Source organism: Pelophylax lessonae, assembly GCF_965119305.1.
Source record: "Pelophylax lessonae genome assembly, chromosome: 5".
NCBI lineage: Eukaryota > Metazoa > Chordata > Amphibia > Anura > Ranidae > Pelophylax > Pelophylax lessonae.
Genome location: NC_138772.1, coordinates 154219482 through 154239449, shown reverse-complemented (window position 1 = coordinate 154239449; position 19968 = coordinate 154219482). Strand labels below are relative to the sequence as shown.

At 41.6% G+C, this 19968-nt stretch overlaps 1 protein-coding gene across 2 annotated transcripts in view; it reads right to left on the bottom strand.

Moving 5' to 3' along the window:
• Positions 1 to 19968, bottom strand: part of RARB (retinoic acid receptor beta) — a 1055941-nt gene that overhangs the window by 614831 nt on the left and 421142 nt on the right. For both annotated transcript variants that reach the window (XM_082257327.1, XM_082257328.1), the window contains exon 3: positions 9519 to 10019. In XM_082257327.1, coding sequence (XP_082113453.1) covers positions 9519 to 9696 — 178 coding nt within the window. In that variant the 5' untranslated portion in view covers positions 9697 to 10019. The remainder of the gene's footprint in view (positions 1 to 9518; positions 10020 to 19968) is intronic.

Below are 19968 nucleotides of genomic sequence, written 5' to 3'. Positions count from 1 at the left end.
TTTCTGAGCCTCAGATTTAAAAAACATATACAGCCAAATAATTCAGAACTTCTGAGTACTGGGGGCACTAGATTAGCCTGACAAGCAAGGAACATAGTACTGTGTTTCCCCGAAAATAAGACTGGGTCTTACATTCCTTTTGGCAACAAAAGATACAGTAGGGCTTATTTTCGAGGTAGGTCTCATCAAGTAATGTGCTGTCCCTCCCTGCCTGCTCGGAATCCCCAGTGTGAATGAATAAATGTGGTTGTAAAATCCTAGAATCCACTCTATTCCAGTATTATATAATGTCCAATGTGTGTGTTTCTGTAATATAATTGTGCCAAATATCTTTGTTACAGCGCTGCTCTGCACTTCCGTGACCCACCAGAGCGCTCTTTCCCACTCCGAGCACTGCAGAGGGGAGGGGCCGAGATCCCCGCTGACAGCTGGGAGAAGAGGAGGAGAGCAGCCGGTCAGCTGAGTGCAGAGCAGCGCTGTACCAAACATATTTGGCGCAATTATATTACAGAAACACACACATTGGACATTATATAATGCTGTAATAGAGTGGATTCTAGGACTTTACAACCACTTTAAACTAGGGCTTATTTTCGGGGTAGGGCTTATATTGCACCCATCCCTGAAAATCACAGTAGGTCTTATTTTCAGGCTAGGTCTTATTTTCGGGGAAACACAGTATAGAAGAGGCCCCATAATGGTAGACTGCATATTTCCTTTAGCACAGTAAACAACCAGGTACTGCTTATTATTGGTGCATAGCAAACCATTATCTCTCCTGATTTTTTTTTTTTAAATCAGGGGTCTCCAATCTTTCGAAGCAAAGGGCCAATTTACTGTCCTTCAGGCTTTAGGGGGGCCAGACTGTGGTTAGTGGGTGTAGAAAATGCCCCGGCATCAGTGCCCCATCATTAGTTTTAAAAGGAGGAATTGTGCCCCATTGGGAGCATCAGTAAGGGGAATAGTGCCCCATCATTGGTGTCAGTTGGTGAAACAGTGCCCCAGGGGCCAGAAAAAGGCAAGCAAAGGGCCAAATTTGGCCCCCGGGCCACATTTTGGAGACCACTGGTTTAAACCATCAATGTTCAGTGTACTTGATCACTGGGACCAACAAGCTGCACGTCTCTAACCTAAATGCATAATAATTGCCCATCTTAAACAAGACAAGCAGCAATGTGCACACTCCAGTACCCTATACCAGTAAAGTCAATCAATACCAAAATAGAAAATACCAGCAGAATGTTGTTAGTCGTCTATGTTTTATAACATAGTTTTAGCTTTTGACATAAAGGAATTTTTTAAAAGCATAACTATCTTTCACAGTCTGGTTGGGATTCATACCTCGGGCTCTTTGTTCACGTAGAGTTATTGTCACGCATCTCAGCTGGCATAGCAGCCTCTGATGAGAGTAGTACCCGAGAGGACCTCAGTAATCAAGCTCTGCAACATTTTACATTGACTGAGTTGTATCAAAACTGAGATACTGGTGTTTGGTGACCTTCAACTGACATACAAACACCTAGACCAATAGCCTACTGTTGGTGGACATGCCTTTTACTACTTAGCCTACGCACATAATAACCTTGGGATAGTGCATGATAAAAACGCACATACACAGCAACTGTAACAACTTTGCAATTGATCTCATATTCTCTTTCTTCCATCTTTATTATGTTGCAAGCATCAAGCACTTTATTCTCTCTGAAGATCTGCCAGTGCTAGTGCATGCATTACTGTAAAGCTTATTATGCAGGTTTATCAGAAAAAGACCTCCAAACTTCTACAGTAAGGCTTCGTTCACACTTATGCAATGTGGGAAAGTTTATGATATTGTGCACATTCAAGCAGGCGTTGCACCATTCATTCGTAATGGCATCCCGAATGCACCAGTCAACACAAGTGTGCCAAATCTTACACAGTTTATGGTAATCTATTGCCATTCAATGTAATGCAATCCAACTTTAAAAAAGTTGTGCATGTTGTCCATGCAGGCCATACATGGGTTGAACTCCAAACGCATTTTCTATCGAAAATCTGAATTGTGCATTTTGTGATCTGATGGTGCCACCATTGATTTAAAAAATCGACCAACCAAGCCTTCAATTTCACCTCATGTTGCTTACAGAAAATAATTTTTGTTTCTGGGAATCTTCTTTCCTTACTGGGAATTTTATTTTCTTGCACTCATGCGCATTTCTTTTTCAATTATATTTCTCACACGATTCTCCCATTATTGATTAAAAAATCATTTGATCTTCAAACAATTTCCATCATGCCCGATCACTACATATTTGATGGCCGCACTAAAATCGGCTGCAGCCCACTAATGACGTGAAATTCGAACAAAAATTATTTTAAAATTCGACCCATGTATGGACGGCCTTAGTACTAATTGTTGCAGATACTGTCAGGGGCTGACAAACATGTCTCACTATTTACACATTACCTACAGCTTCTAACGGTTATCAATAAAATAGAACATTAATTCTGGCCATATACTATACGAAATATCATTCTAACTCATTTTCGAAAAACAATCACTCGGCCGTGAGAGCAAACGATTTTGCCATCATGTAATGACCAATAAATCGTTCAATAGACATAAATAAATAAATTTTTTGTTCGTCTTTTTACATATACCTAGTGCAAATAGTGTGTACGAGAAACATATTAACCCTTCAATTTATCCTTCATTTGACAGATAATTTCCAAACTTGTCCTTCATTTTTTTGGCTCAAAAACGTCACAACCGATTTGTGCCCCTTAACTGGCCGAAAAGCGAACAAACTGTCCAAAGGACAGATTTTCGAACAATTTTTCATCTAGTCTATGGGCGCCATACGATTGTTTTTTGTGACTTTTAAAGCACTGAATAACCTGGGACCCTCTTATCTGAAGGATCTACTAATGCCATATTGCTTCTTCCCCACCTGTGGAGAAGAAATATGGTCATTCATATAAATTATAAGGTTCAGGGCCTTCACAAACATGAGAACCTTTTCCCACTCCAATCCATAGAACTTAAAGTGGTTGAAAAGTCTGAATCAGCAATAATTGCCATTCCCTCTGTTTTTATCAAGATATAAAGTACTGTGTGTCCATTTTTTTAAAATTCTAATCCTCCTCTGACATCAGCCAGCTAGAAGAGGGAGGTCATGTGATCACACAGCGGTGCTGTGCAAAAAGGTGTTTAGGATTAGAATTTTTTTAATACATACACACGGTACTGTATATCTTTATAAAACAGAGGGGGTGGCATTTATTTTTTCCCACAGGGAATAACAGCAGGAGGGGAGGGGCAGGGAGGTGATCGCTGTCACGCACAGGCTTCGGAAGTGAAAGGCAGGGAGGGAGGGGGAGAGAGAGACTCAGAGCAGAGAGCGGTATGAGGGAGGTAAGTAAACTGACCATGGAATCATGGATCAGCAACCATGACTACCTTGGTCAGCACACACAGGGGGACACAGGAACAGGCAGGATCAACCAGGTATTTTAAAGCATATAAAGGGACAAAGTACATGGCACAAGCACTATGTAATGCCTTAAAGGAACAGAAGCTTGTTTTTTCCGTTTAGGGTTACAACTGCTTTAATCTCAGGAGATGTTTAAAATCATGTTAAAGCAGTATTAAAGCCAAAACCAAAAATGTAATATATTTCAGCTTATTATTCATTAGATGTGGTGGCTGAATTCATTTTTTTAGTTTTTCTTTTCTTTGTTTACCTGGTGATCTGGATAATAACACACCTCCTTTATTAGTTTCCCCACTCTGGATGAAAGAGAACTGGAGGCAGCTTGAACAACAGCATATTTAGTAAGGGGGAGGGGAATGTTAGAAGTACTAGCAGATTTCCATACAGTAACACATTGAAGCCGAACTCCATCTAATATGTTATAACCAGTCACAGCAAAAATGTTTTTCCTTTTGGGATAACAGTTTTCCATAAATAAATAAAAGCTTATTATTGCAAGTCCCCTGAAAGTGTTAAATGGTTTGTCTCATCTCTGTAACTGCAAGAGAGCTTTTTGAAAAATAACAGACTTTCCCCCCTCCTCAAGATGGAGGGGGGGCTAGACTTTGTTCTGGTTTCTTTTTTATTACTTTCTCCTCCCCCTATCCTCCTTACCCCTTTTTTGTTTTAATTTCTCTCTTAAACCACCCCCCCTTTTTTTCTTTTCAGTCTCTTGGACCCTTTTAGGCACTGGTACTGAGCCCTTACCTGGGGCCATTTTTGTCTGTATTCTTGGTTTTCCCTGTGCATAATTTTACTGGGATAATTTAAACACTATTACCCTGGGATAGCCGGGATGTTTGATTTTGTTGGGGCAACATGCTTGTGAACTGTATCCTTTTTATGTCATTGGTAGCCTACTGGAGTCTCATGCGTTTGCTCATTTTTTGTCATGTTTGTTCTAATGCCTATAAATAAAACATTTCCGGGGGGGGGGGGGGGGACAACAGACTTTCTGGTTGGATCACCAGATGAAAACAGAAAAAAAACATAAAACATTTACAACTTTAGCCCCGGAGGATTTGGCTGCTCAATGACCAGGCCCTATTTTGCGATTCGGAACTGCGTGATTTTAACGGACAATTGCGCGGTCGTGCGACGCTGTACCCAAATGAAATTGATGTCCTTTTTTTCCCACAAACAGAGTTTTATTTTGGTTGTATTTGATCACCTGTGCAATTTTTATTTTTTGCGCTATAAACAAAAAAATAGCGACAATTTTGAAAAAATAACAATATTTTTCACATTTTTTTATATGAAATTCTCAAAAAAATGTAAAAATCTAAATTTTTTAACATTTTAGGCCAATTTGTTTTCTGCTACATATTTTTGGTAAAAAAAAAAATCGCAATAAGCGTATTTTAAATGGTTTGCGCAAAATTATTACGTTTACCAACTACGGGAAAGATTTATGTCATTTTTATTGTTTTTTTTTTACTAGTAATTGTGGCAATCTGCGATTTTTCTTGCGGGACTGCGAAATTGCAGCAGACAGATTGGACCCCTAACTGACATTTTTGACACTTGTGGAGGTACCAGTGACATTACTACAGTAATCAGTGCTAAAAATTTGCACTGTTACTGTAAAAATGACACTAGCAGGGAAGGGATTAACTGTACTGTGATCAAGGGGTTAAATGTGTCCCTAGGGGCGTGATTCAAACTGTCAGGGGGTGTGGCTTTTGAAGTAATCAAAGAGACATGCGATCCTATATAGCAGGATCATATAGCCTCTGTGACCACTTCAGTGAGAATGACAGACGTCTGTGTTTACATCAGCCGTTTGTCTTTCTCCCTCTGCTGCGGGAGATCGCGAGTGGCCGGTGACCATTGGAGCCGCCGGTCACACGCGCTGGCTTCCCAGCCCCCTAGAGTCTCCTGAGCGAGCGACGTAGTATTACGTCACTTTGCCCAGGAGCGGCTGCCTGCCGCAGTAAATGTGTGGTGGACGGGGCAGAAGTGTTTAAAATAATGCAGCCATCACATCTAATGTCACACGTGCAGATTGTCGGCCGAAAAGATTCGGTCGCCGAATGATCGGCCGATTTTCGGCTTGTTAGTATGATGCTTCCGACAGCCGACAGCGCACTTTCGGCCGAAAAGAATCTGTCGTGCAAGCATTAAAATTTTTGTATGCATACACCAGAGCGGCCGATTGACAGCAGATTTGCAAGACTGGGCATGCTCAGAAAAGAAAAAACACAAGGAAAGTTAACCATCACATGACATCACTTCTGCAGTCGGCTGTAGTCGGCAGACAAAATTTGTGTGCAGTCTTTTGCACTTTTCAGCGGACACGACAGCCCGGGGACAAAAGACGGCCGATCGGTCGGCCGACGATCGGTACGTGTGTACGAGGCATAAGAATTGGTAAGCTGCAATGTAATATATGTTTGCTTCAGAGTATAATACCGCTTGAAATATATAGTTGGTTATTTAAGCTTATGGCATTCATTAGCCATCACATTCACAATATTGTTCCTACATTAACCTTGTTTTGTAAAGAGCTTTGAGTCCTTGGGGAGAATAGCGCTATAAAAATAGAATTATCATAATGTATACATTAAGGAAAAGGCTCCCACCACACTATATCCAACACAAGGAATCAACTGATACTTATGATGAAAACTGTTGATTGGTGGGTAGACCTTTGAACCACAGCATCGGAAAGAAAGACACTTATAGGCTAGCAATTTTTATAGAACAAACATCTACTCCATGCAAGATGCACACATATTATATTTGATTCGAAAATTGCATGAAAGAAAGGGGCTAGACTCAGTCATAAGAAATAAATACAAAAATGAAACGTATTCTCCTTAGAAAAGAGGCACTTTAGGCCCAGGCTGGACACGACACCTGTGCCTCCCATGCGTACCAATTACCAGCATTGCATGCACAGGAGCTAGACATCCCCTATGCAAGGGGACTAACGTGTGATATGATTGCAATATACAAATCGGTCAATGATGACTTTACTATCAGGAACAAACTGTTTATTCTAAAGTCTCTGAAAAAGATACCCTGGTATTGATTTACTAAAACTAGAGAGTGCAAAATCTGGTGCAGCTCTGCATAGAAACCAATCAGCTTTTTTGTCAACGCTTTAAACGTTTGTTACCACAACCCTTAATTTTCCTAATATGTGCCTGGTGTACCATGAAAGAAAAAGTTTCCGGTTCTTTTTGCATTGCTTCCTTTATGTGAAATCACAGCCAGTCCCTCAGGATTCCTATCAAAATCTGTCCACACTAAGCAGGAGAGCACACAGTGGTCAGTTCTCTCGGACGCAGTGTGTTCGTCTCCAATGATCAGACTTGTTTTGACACGCCCCTTCTGCACAGCCATTCACTGGCAAGCTGGGTGTGCTGCTGCTTCTCCTCCCCTCAGCTCTTATGCAGATGAGAACAGAGAGAATGTGATCAATTTAAAAAAAAGGGGAAAAAATATGTTTTTAATGTTTTATATCTACTGTATACAACAATGTTTTACCTTTCATTTCTATTTCAAACTGAATGGGTTGTTTTACAAGGTGATCATTTACAATCACTTTAAAGCTTAATTGATCAAGATGAAATTAAAAGCTGATTGGCTACCATGAGCAGCTGCATCAGATTTTACACTCTCAAGTTTAAGTAAATCAACCTCTCTGCCACATAAAAAAACTGAACGAGAAGTGGCTTAATCCTAAACTGAGTAAGGGGTCCTTTACTGTAAGGCAGGCCATAGACAGTGCAAATTTCTTTGGTTGCAGGAAAGAAATTTGCACAATTCCCCCATCAACACAGAGAGTGCCGAAAGGGGAATCTCTCCTGCCGGAACATTGTATTCTCCCAATCTCACATTAAAATCAGCCCATACACGGTTCATAATCTTAGTCAGTTCCTGCTGCACCGGGTGAGATTCGAACCATCTATGGCTGGCCTTAGAGAGGTAAGGATGTAAAACTTTCTTCCAGAGTCAGAGGTATCATTAGAGAGTGTAGATAACTTCAAAAAGCTCTCAGGTGTCAATAAACACAGTAAATGGTGATATGGGAATTTGTAGCAACTGGAGCGATCCATGTCTTTATTCAATCTTACTATCTAACTATGTAATATATACTGTATATGTAGAGTCAGCCTGCCAATAGAAAGAGCAGATGGGCACAGCATTCACCTGTGTGAACATAGAAAAAATCCCAACATAGAAAAACTGCATCATCTTCACAATTAGACCAATCAGGTGCTTCAAAAGGCTGTACAAGCGCATTGAATAATAAACGCTACTTATAATTATCACAAATTCACTTCTTCACAGCTTCCTACCTAATGGTACATACATATCCAACTAGAGGTACTTCTGTTACTTAAAATAACTTTAGAATTAAAGTTTAGATTTTTTGCAGATAATATATATATTATATTACCAAAAGTATTGGCATCCCAGACTTTACATGCACGTGAACTTTAATGGCATCCCAGTGTTAGTCGGCAGGGTTCAATATTGAGTTGGCCCACCCTTTTCAGCTATAGCAGCTTCAACTCTTCTGGGAAGGCTGTCCACAAGGTTTAGGAGTGTGTCTATGGGAATGTTTGACCATTCTTCCAGAAGCCCATTTATGAGGTCAGGCACAGATGTTAACTGAGAAGGCCTGAGCTCTAATTCATCCCAAAAGTGTTCTATGGGTTTGAGGTCAGGACTTTGTGCAGGGTAGTCAAGTTCCTCCACCCCAAGCTCGCCCATCCATGTCTTTATGGACCCTGCTTTGTGAACTGGTCCAAATCATTTGGTGGAGGGGGTGATTATGGTATGGGGTTGTTTTTCAGGGGTTGGGCTTAGCCTCTGCCTCTTAGCTCCAATAAAGGGACTTATTAAGGTGTCAGCATACCAAGGCATTTTGGACAATTTCATGTTCCCAACTTTGTGGGAACAGTTTGGGGATGGCCCCTTCCTGTTCCAATATGACTGCACACTAGTGCATAAAGCAAGGCCCATAAAGACATGGGTGAGCGAGTTTGGGGTGGAGGATCTTGACTGGCCTACCTAAGCCTGATAGAACACCTTTGGGATGAATTAGAGCGCAGACTGCAAGCCAGGCCTTCCTGTCTACATCAATGCCTGACCTCACAAATGCACTTCTGGAAGAATGGTCAAACATTCCCATAGAAATACTCCTACACCTTGTGGACAGCCTTCAGAGAAGAGTTGAAGCTGTTATAGCTGCAAAGGGTGGGCCAAATCAATATTGAACCCTACAGACTAAGACTGGGATGCCATTAAATTTCATGTACGTGTAAAGGCAGGCGTCCCAATACTTTTGGTTATATAGTGTATCTTAAAAGGAAAAACACTCCAATATGTATAGATAGAGACATTAGACGTATAAAGGTTCTCCTAAAATATGTACATATATCCATTTAAAGAGTATTGAAATTCTGTGGGTGCTTCAAACAAATGGAACAATAGCAGGAGTACCTAGCAATATATGTTGAAAAGCAAGATATAAACACATACAGTTGATCTACTGCATAGTCTACTGACGTAGATCATTTGCCAAGTCTACTGATGTAGATCATTTTGCCAGGCCTCTAATGTAGACTACGCAAACATGCAAGAAAAGTTGAAATAGGTGCATTCATACATCTGTCATATGTAACTTTAGATACAAAAGCTAGGCATATCTAATTTAATCGAATATAATATATATAATAGTCATCATCATATCTAAAATAATACAATCCAACTAATTCCTGTACCACTACATAACCAGCAAGCACACTTTTAGTCTGTATTACGGAAACCACTGGCAACAGCAATAGGGGCACAGAAACACATTTGTGTAGTTTTTGTGTTGTTTTATATCTGGACCAGGTTTAGAAGTCAATAAAATAAAAAAAAAATTGCTTTACCAGCCAACCCATAAAAATTCTTCATGACTTTCACATTGAATACTATAAAACCACAAACTATTCAGAACATGAAATTTTCAGGTTAGTATGTAAAATGATGGTTTGTTACACTTACTTGCAGGAGATGGGGTGCTGCAACTACTTGTGGGCGGATGACCTTGAAATCCATGAAGGGCCGGCAGCGGGAGTCCGCCAATGACAGGAGGAAAGAGAAAGGGATAGTGGCTTGCTGGATAGTGACTCATATGTCCGTTCACAGCTGGTAGAGGACATGAACGACTGCTGGTTGTCATATTAAAATATCATTGTGTACAATAACTCATCTAGGAATAGAATGCACCATCCCTTCCAGCTGACAAATAACTAGTTATTTGTTATCAAGTGGAAACGCATTAAAAATGTATACAGAGATTCAGCTTGCTTGAGGAATGATTCCGGTAACAATCACATAAGATCTGATGAATGTCTTCAGCTGCAAGTTGCACGGAGACAAAAAATAAAATTTCCTGGCTTAATTCTGTGCTTCCAATTCCGCTGAATTGTCGCTTTTATCCCCGTTTTGGTTCCAATGAAGTTATATTTATTCACAGATCCATTTCTAGATGAATATCTCAATCTAAAAGAGAACAAAAAGTAAATATAATCTATAAATACTTCAAAATCTTTTAGAGGGAGCATCAAATATAATAGACTGCTTGCTCTTTAGTAAGACAATTTAATGAGTACAGATTTTCAAAATAGAAATTGTGGCAGTTTGTAAAAAAAAAAAGACAAAAGAATGTGAAAGCAGAAAGCTATTTTCATTAATGCATTTGCAGCAGTGATAAACAAATCACATAACGTCTTGGGAAATATCTGCTGTCTTGTGCATTCTTCAGGAAGGAAAGAGATGCCTTACACATGAAACAATGACCTAGATTTACTAAAATGATGAAAAGAGAGTTAAGGACTGCTAAACCTTGGTCTCCATAGATATATCTGAGCCAGAATTTCACACACATTCTTAGCCTTCCAGGATGATGAGATGTCAAGATTTGACTTAACCAGCTGAAAATATACTACTTCTAGTAATAATTATCATCAACTATTATTATTAATTGTATTATTCAGGCACAAAGTGAAAAATTGTACCAGTTAAAAAACTTAAACAGACACCACCAGACTTAGAATTTCTGGGAAAAGTCCTAAAAAGGACATTAATGGTGGAAACTGTGCCCAAAAGGGCAAAGTAGTAGTCACTGTTAATACCTGTGGTCTCTGATCTTTGTCCACTACTAACTTACAATGCTTTTGTCTGCACTGTGTGGAGGGGGCAGCTCTCTGGATAGAGGCATGGCTTTGCTTCCCTATATCAAAACTGCCCCTTTGATGACTGGTGGGGTACTGGACCAGAAACAACAGGAGTGGTGAAGGAAGAACAGATCCACGGAATGAATGGCGAAGGAGCAGGGACATGCACGGCCATCAGGTACAGCTTTCCCTCCAGCAAGGAGAACAGTACAATGCACAGTAGTGACATCACCCAATCTCACTCCAAATTAAATGAGATTCGTAGTCACAAGCAGCAGTGCCTCTCACACCGCAGATATCCCTAGGTATGAGTGCCTAGGCACAACCATGTGCCAGGATGTACACTTAGATTTCTTAGAAAGAAATCATAGCAAAAGGTAGATTTCCAGAGTGCAAGGGCTAAATTGGTAGTTTGAACTTGTATGTACAGGGAAGCTTACAATCAGGCTTATCTGTAAGTACAATGAATATCTCCTAAACGTGCACCATGTAGGAGATATTCACATCGGCAATAGCCTAAGACGTCTCCGGCGCATGCGCAGTGACGCTCTGCATTCAGGGCACACATGGAATGCAGAGCGCCATGATTTGGCCAGGGCTCCAATGGAGATGCCCAGGAGGAATATCTTTGTGGCCCCGGACATTCATACAACGGGAGCTCGCAAACCCAGAAGGAAGACCGGGTGAAGATGGGGGCACTAGGGGAGCCATGACAGCGCTGCGCTGGAGCGCTTTGTTTGCAGGTAAGTCTGTCATAATATGCTATTATGCAGTGCATACTAGCACATTAAGGGATTAACCTGCAGGAGGCCCAGGTTTTTTTGGCAGTTTACTACTTCTTTAAATGGTCATTAAATCTAGGAGGTAAAGTAAAAAGCTTCATTACCTACCTGACTCCCTACTTTGGCCGACTCCGGCACTGTCCCCCTCTCTATGAAACTTTTGATCTGTGTGCAGTCCCTCTTTGTCTTCACGTACAATTCAGGGCTATTAACCCGGTATTGTACCTGATGGGTGGATGCCACCATGACCAAGAGCAGCTTAGAGAGGAGGCTGCAGATGACAGGTCACGCCACTGGAGGGACCCTGCTGGAGTAAGGAAAAATGCAAGTAATTCAGCCTCATCTGCAACTCCCTAGACCGAACAAGCATTAAATCCTTGCATTGTGGAGGGGCCCACTGTCAGGGTATTTTTAATTTTTTCTTTTCGTGCCCAGAGTTGGGCTTTAAATAGAGAGGAAATGGACATTTAGGCTTTGAAATGCATACATGCAGTCCAGTTGTCCAACACAACACTTTTTCACTGCAGTTACCAGTCAATCAGGTGACTCAAAGCCACCACTTACATTCAAACCTGCGCTAGAAGATTCAGTCTGAGTATTTTCTCCAGGAAGCAACCTCCCAGTGAACATGTAAGTGCCTATACAAACCCTGGCTGCAGTGGAATACAAAGCACTTAGATTAGGTCAAGAGTGAATTGTCTGATTTTAGCACAGTCACACTGCTTTCTGGGTTGCTTTAACAGTTCATTTTTTGATTTGATTTTACTTGCAACCCCTAAATTTGGAATGGGATGATGCCACTTCTTGTACTCCCAATGAGCTCCACTGCCTGCATGCTCACGGAGTGATGTAAGTGAGAACTATGTACAGTGCCCACAGCCCTATCCTCCCATCAGCTACCACCCTATGTACAGTGTCCACAGCGCTATCTTCCCATCAGCTACAACCCTATGTACACTGTCCACAGCCCTATTCTACCACCAGCTACCACCCCATGTACAGTGTCCACAGCCCTATCCTCCCATCAGCTACTACCCTGTGTACAGTGTCCACAGCGCTATCCTCCCATCAGCTACCACCCTATGTACAGTGTCCACAGCCCTATTCTACCATCAGCTACCACCCTATGTACAGTGTCCACAGCCCTATCCTCCCATCAGCTACCACCCTATGTACAGTGTCCACAGCCCTATCCTCCCATCAGCTACCATCCTATGTACAGTGTCCACAGCCCTATCCTCCCATCAGCTACCATCCTATGTACAGTGTCCACAGCCCTATTCTACCATCAGCTAACACCCTATGTACAGTGTCCACAGCCCTATTCTACCACCAGCTACCACCCTATGTACAGTGTCCACAGCCCTATCCTCCCATCAGCTACCACCCTATGTACAGTGTCCACAGCCCTATCCTCCCATCAGTTACCATCCTATGTACAGTGTCCACAGCCCTATTCTACCATCAGCTAACACCCTATGTACAGTGTCCATAGCCCTTTTCTACCACCAGCTACCTCCCTATGTACTGTGTCCACAGCCCTATCCTCCCATCAGCTACCACCTATGTACAGTGTCCACAGCCCTATTCTACCATCAGCTACCACCCTATGTACAGTGTCCACAGCCCTATTGCCCTATCAGCTACAACCCTATGTACAGTGTCCACAGCGCTATCCTCCCATCAGCTGCCACCCTAGGTACAGTGCCCACTAGGGATGATCGAACTTTTGAAAAGTTCGGTTCGACCAGAACACCCGAATTTCAGGAAAGTTCGGTTCGGATTCCAGAACCCCATTGAAATCAATGGGACCCGAACTTCTGGAATCAAAAAACACAATTTTGAAGCCCTAAAACCCAATAAATGCCCCTAAAAAGTGCCTAGGGTTCTGGGTCATGCCCCATTAACTATTAGTCACACAAAAAAAAGTTCTTAAAAATTGTCATTTTTGATAAAAAAGCCAATTATTGAAAAAAAAAAGAGAGATTTTTTGATTTTGATTTAGTATCTGGGGGGTCTAAAAAGTGTACATGTGAAGTTTCAGCTCTGTAGCATGTCCAGAACCATAAAAAAAAAAATTGTTTGTATTAGAAAACTTTCAGCACAGGAGTATGGCTTTGCTGCTGTAACACCTTGCCGGTTTAATAGAAGGCATTTTTTTGGGTTCTTTGCAGTCAGGAAAAACATCTGAACTTGTGTATAGTGGTACTGTGCACAAGTTCTGATGTTTTGCCTGCCTCCAAAAACCCCCAAAAAATGCCAGCAAAAACACACCTGGGCATTTTTTTTTTTTGACAATAGCGTTTTTTTGGGCATTTTTTGGGGTTCTTTTGAGGCAGGCAAAACATCTGAACTTGTGTATAGTGGTGTATATACACACATACATATATTTATATACACACCTAGACATATATAGGTGTGATAGTAGCAGAAATATATGCTTGCGCTAATGAAATCATTTACAGTAATATATTTCTGCTACTATCACACCTATCAATGGCTAGGTGTCTATATACATATAATTATGTGTGTGTATATATACCACTATACACAAGTTCAGATGTTTTGCCTGCCTCAAAAGAACCCCAAAAAATGCCAAAAAAAAACGCTAGCGTCAAAAAAAAAAATGCCCAGGTGTGTTTTTGCTGGCATTTTTTGGGAGTTTTTTGAGGCAGGCAAAACATCAGAACTTGTGTATAGTGGTATATATACACACATAATTATATGTATATAGACACCTACCCATATATAGGTGTGATAGTAGCAGAAATATATTACTGTAAATGATTTCATTAGCGCAAGCATATATTTCTGCTACTATCACACCTATATATATCTAGGTGTGTATATAAATATATGGATGTGTGTATATACACCACTATACACAAGTTCAGATGTTTTGCCTGCCTCCAAAACCCCCCAAAAAATGCCAGCAAAAACACACCTGGGCATTTTTTTACGCTAGCGTTTTTTTGGCATTTTTTTGGGTTCTTTTGAGGCAGGCAAAACATCTGAACTTGTGTATAGTGGTATATATACACACATAATTATATGTATATAGACACCTAGCCATATATAGGTGTGATAGTAGCAGAAATATATTACTGTAAATGATTTCATTAGCGCAAGCATTTATTTCTGCTACTATCACACCTATATATGTCTAGGGGTATATATACAGACATATATGTGTATATATACCCCCTATACACATGTTCAGATGTCATGTCTGACATCAAACATGTCCTCAAAAAAGCACTGGCAGTGGCAGCCCCTGCAGCATAAAAAATGCTTGGCTGGTGAGAAGCCATATTCCAGTTCCGAAGCAACTCAGAGAAATGATAATTTCTCTATAGCGGTCACCCTGCTATGGAAGGGTTTTGTCACCCTTCCATAGCAGTCACTGTCAGTTAACCCTACACTACACTATGGTCCCCTTACACTTAACACTTTCCCTACAGAAACGAAACCATTCGATCATCCCTAGTGCCCACAGCGCTATCCTCCCATCAGCTACCACCCTATGTACAGTGTCCACAGCCCTATTCTACTATCAGCTACCACCTTATGTACAGTGTCCACAGCCCTATTCTACCACCAGCTACCACCCTATGTACAGTGTCCACAGCCCTATCCTCCCATCAACTACCACCCTATGTACAGTGTCCACAGCCCTATTCTACCATCAGCTACCACCCTATGTACAGTGTCCACAGCCCTATTCTACCATCAGCTACCACCCTATGTACAGTGTCCACAGCTCCATCCTCCCATCAGCTACCACCCTATGTACAGTGTCCACAGCCCTATTCTACCATCAGCTACCACCCTATGTACTGTGTCCACAGCGCTATCCTCCCATCAGCTACCACCCTATGTACAGTGTCCACAGCCCTATCCTCCCATCAGCTACCACCCTATGTACAGTGTCCACAGCCCTATTCTACCATCAGCTACCACCCTATGTACAGTGTCCACAGCGCTATCCTCCCATTAGCTACCACCCTATGTACAGTGTCCACAGCCCTATTCTACCATCAGCTACCACCCTATGTACAGTGTCCACAGCCCTATTCTACCATCAGCTACCACCCTATGCACAGTGTCCACAGCCCTATCCTCCCATCAGCTACCATCCTATGTACAGTGTCCACAGCCCTATCCTCCCATCAGGTACCATCCAATGTACTGTGTCCACAGCGCTATCCTCCCATCAGCTACCACCCTATGTACAGTGTCCACAGCCCTATCCTCCCACCAGCTACCACCCTATGTACTGTGTCCACAGCGCTATCCTCCCATCAGCTACCACCCTATGTACTGTGTCCACAGCCCTATCCTCCCATCAGCTACCACCCTATGTACAGTGTCCACAGCCCTATCCTCCTATCAGCTACCACCCTATGTACAGTGTCCAGAGCCTTATCTTCCCATCAGTTACCACAGTATGTACAGTGTCCACAGCCCTATCCTCCTATCAGCTACCACCCTATGTACAGTGTCCACAGTGCTATCATCCCATCAGCTACCACCCTATGTACAGTGTCCACAGCCTTATCCTCCCATCAGCTACCACCCTATGTACAGTGTCCACAGCGCTATCATCCAATCAGCTACCACCCTATGTACAGTGTCCACAGTGTTATCCTCCCATCAGCTACCACCCTATGTACAGCATCCACAGCCCTATCCTCCCATCAGCTACCACCCTATGTAAAGTATCCACAGCCTTATCCTCCCATCAGCTGCCACCCTATGTACAGTGTCCACAGCCCTATCCTCCCATCAGCTACCACCCTATGTACAGTGTCCACAGCCCTATTCTCCCAGCAGCTACCACCCTATGTACTGTGTCCACAGTCCTATCCTCCCATCAGCTACCACCCTATGTACAGTGTCCACAGCCCTATCCTCCCATCAGCTACCACCCTATGTACAGTGTCCACAGCCCTATCCTCCCATCAGCTACCACCCTATGTACAGTGTTCACAGCTCTATCCTACCATCAGCTACCGCCCTATGTACAGTGTCCACAGCCCTATTCTGCCATCACCTACCACCCTATGTACAGTGTCCACAGCCCTATCCTCCCATCAGCTACCGCCCTATATACAGTGTCCACAGTCCTATGCTCCTATCAGCTACCACCCTATGTACAGTGTCCACAGCGCTATCCTCCCATCTGCTACAACCCCCTGACCTCTCCAAAGGTGAGATCTGGATGCATTAGTGTTCATATGCTTCTTTTCCTTTTTTTTATCTGCGGGTGTATTTTAAAAGTCATTTCATATTTAGGTTTGTGTGATCAAAGCTTAGCATTTGAACTGTGAGGAATGGAGTGCATTTTGCTCATAGTAAAGTTCTCCTACTGTGCAAGCTGACAAGTATCCAGTGCCATTACATTCATTGGCAACTGGCAGCACTTCTAATACAGAGTAGAACACTTCCTTTTTTCTCCAGTATCTGAATATGTACTGACACAGAAGACATTGATCTTCGTTCTTGTGCTAGAAGCAGCAAGTCCCACAAGATTTCTGAGTTGCCTGTGCCTTCTGGAACTATGAGGCCCATGTCATCACCTATCTCTGTCAATGGACAACATAACTGTTGTCAGTCTCTGTCTTCACTTATTGAAGACACTCCGTGTTCAGGTCACTCATCTCTGCCTCCTCGCTTTCTATTTATAACCTATAATTATATGTGTACATGGTGACAACCATAATTGCTAGCTACATATGTAGACTGGGCTTACTGCTTAGTAACACGTTGCAATGACAGTGAATGAGTGGAGGGGTCTGGCATGGAGATATTTATAGAATATATGATAAAGAATCTGTAAAAGTGAATATAATATACTGTATAAATCATGGAAAATCAAGCACTAAAATTAGTTTAAAAAATTGCTTATAACAATAATAAAAAGTGAGTGCTTATGAAAACATACACTGTAATACCCAACTGAAGCTACACTGCAAACCATTGCAATGTTTATTTCGAGGAATCCTATCATGTGAGACATTGGTGTCCCAATCCACATATTGTTTCAGGTCTGCAACTCAGAAAGTACTAAAACCATCATAGCACTTCTAGATTGTAAGCTCTAACGAGCAGGGCCCTCTAAATCCTCCTGTATTGAATTGTATTGTAACTATATTGTCTTCCCTCATATTGTAAAGTGCTGCGCAAACTGTCGGCACTATATAAATCCTGTATAATAATAATAATAGCAGCTAAGCAACTTGCATTAGAGGGAGACACACCAAAATTTCAGCAGCCGAAACATATCGGCCAAAAATTGTGTTATCAGCATTTTGCCGATAAGAGAAACGGTGCAGATAATGGCGATGAAAACGATTGTACCGCGATTTCGCCACAATTTTACCTATTTCATAGATCATGTGACTCAAAAACTGCATCAAAAACATAACATGGTTGCGTTTTTGATGCGTTCTTGCTGCGCTTTCAATGCATTTCAACGGTGAAGCAGGATTTTTAATACCACAATAGAAGCAAATATAAAACAATTATATATAAAAATATATATTTTTAAAAAACTGTAATTTTCCATTTTGGTTAAGTGCATCCTGCATTTTCGGTTATCAATATCACCTGAAGTCCATACGGACGAAACGCGTCAGGACACAGGCATGCTGTTTCCCTTGTAACCACAAGAAGTTCTGGCTGGCATCCGGATCTCACCCTGAAGGAGGCTTGAAGATTTTCATGCAGCAGTGGAGGCTTGAATATTTTCACGCAGCAGTGGTGAGCTGGCCATAACCAATGGGTTACTATTATTCTGCTTGAAAGATCTGTTCTTATGTAAGCATATTGGATTTGGGGTTTTTAACTTGGAGTGATTTGTACAATAAATGTTGAAACGGTATCACACTATTGTGCCCCCATCTTTATTTCCATGACACTTCTGAATCCATGATTGGAATACCTATGTGGAAGTCATCAGGCATTGACGGGGATATCCAAAGGTGTCAAGGGTCCAAGCTACCTATGCTTACAGGCGTATATTTATAATATTTCCGGTGAGTGCCCACTACTAGGGGGGTCACGTTTGGTGTGGTGAAGGTTGGAACCTGATTACGGACATCAATACACCAGGGATTATTATTATTATCATATGAACTGTCGGGGGATTTATGAACATTTCATTGAGTCTTTAGACAGTTCTTTTTTTTCCTTTTGAGGACTTTATGATCTATGATATATGTTTGATATATTGAGCGCTGCTGGATGCAATCAAGTGCTGGACTATACTTATTTGAGTACTTTCACAGTATTTTATATCATCATTTTCATACATTGTTCTTATCACAGTAGCTGCGATCAGCAAATTTTTATGCATTTTATGTATTTTATTATTATCTATATCTAGTGTGTGGTTTCATCCCTTTTATAAGGAGCGCTGGGCGAGTGTTTGTAGTCCTACCCTGGTCTCAACCACTTTTTTACTATTTGAGAAACACATTAACCTTTCAATTTATCGTTCGTTCTGCAGAATTTTCCAAACTGTTCCTTCAATTTTTCGGCTTCGAAAAGTTGAAAAACGATTTTCTATTAGTGCCCATTAACTGGACGAAAAACGAACGATCGGACCAAATGACAGATTTTTAATGTATGACCAGCATCACACTAATGTGTCATGAGTTGTAGATTTTACATTTTTAGCAGGGGTTCCCCAAGACTAGAAATTTATTTCAAGGGTTCCTCTGTGTTGAAAAGGTTGAGAAAGGCTGCCCTACACCTTCCTTAACCCCCTGGTCTCCACTGTCCAGAAGTGGGTGACTCTGTGGGTGATGAAATGTAAGTGCCCACGCAAACTGTAGTGTGCATAGAGCAGTGCACAAGAACACAACTAATGTGCACTGCTTGTTTTAAACAAACAGACAGGAGGGGGGAAAGGAAGGGACTTGTGAGCTTGAATGCTATAAACACACAAAAATAGATTACAGGGCCATTAAAGTGTTTCTAAACCCAGGACATCTGACAAGTGTTTCTAAACCCAGGACAACATATCTGGTCTCCCACAGTACACAGAACATGGAAATGCAAACGTTTAAGTAAATATAACCTGCTAAATACCTTTTCTCATCAGCAGTATAAAGCAATCTTGTCACTTCTGAGTGTCTGGTTACATTTTATAGGAGGAGCTTTCATTCTCCCCTGATTGTCCTATGAGGCTGCAGGACCCCTGACTCTCTGTCTGGGCAGTGCTGATTGGCCCTGTGCTGATCACATGTACAGTGCCTTGCGAAAGTATTCGGCCCTCTTGAACTTTTCGACCTATTGCCACATTTCAGGCTTTAAACATAAAGATATAAAACTGTAATTTTTTGTGAAGAATCAACAACAAGTGGGACACAATCATGAAGTGGAACGAAATTTATTGGATATTTCAAACTTTGTTAACAAATAAAAAACTGAAAAATTGGGCGTGCAAAATTATTCAGCCCCTTTACTTTCAGTGCAGCAAACTCTCTC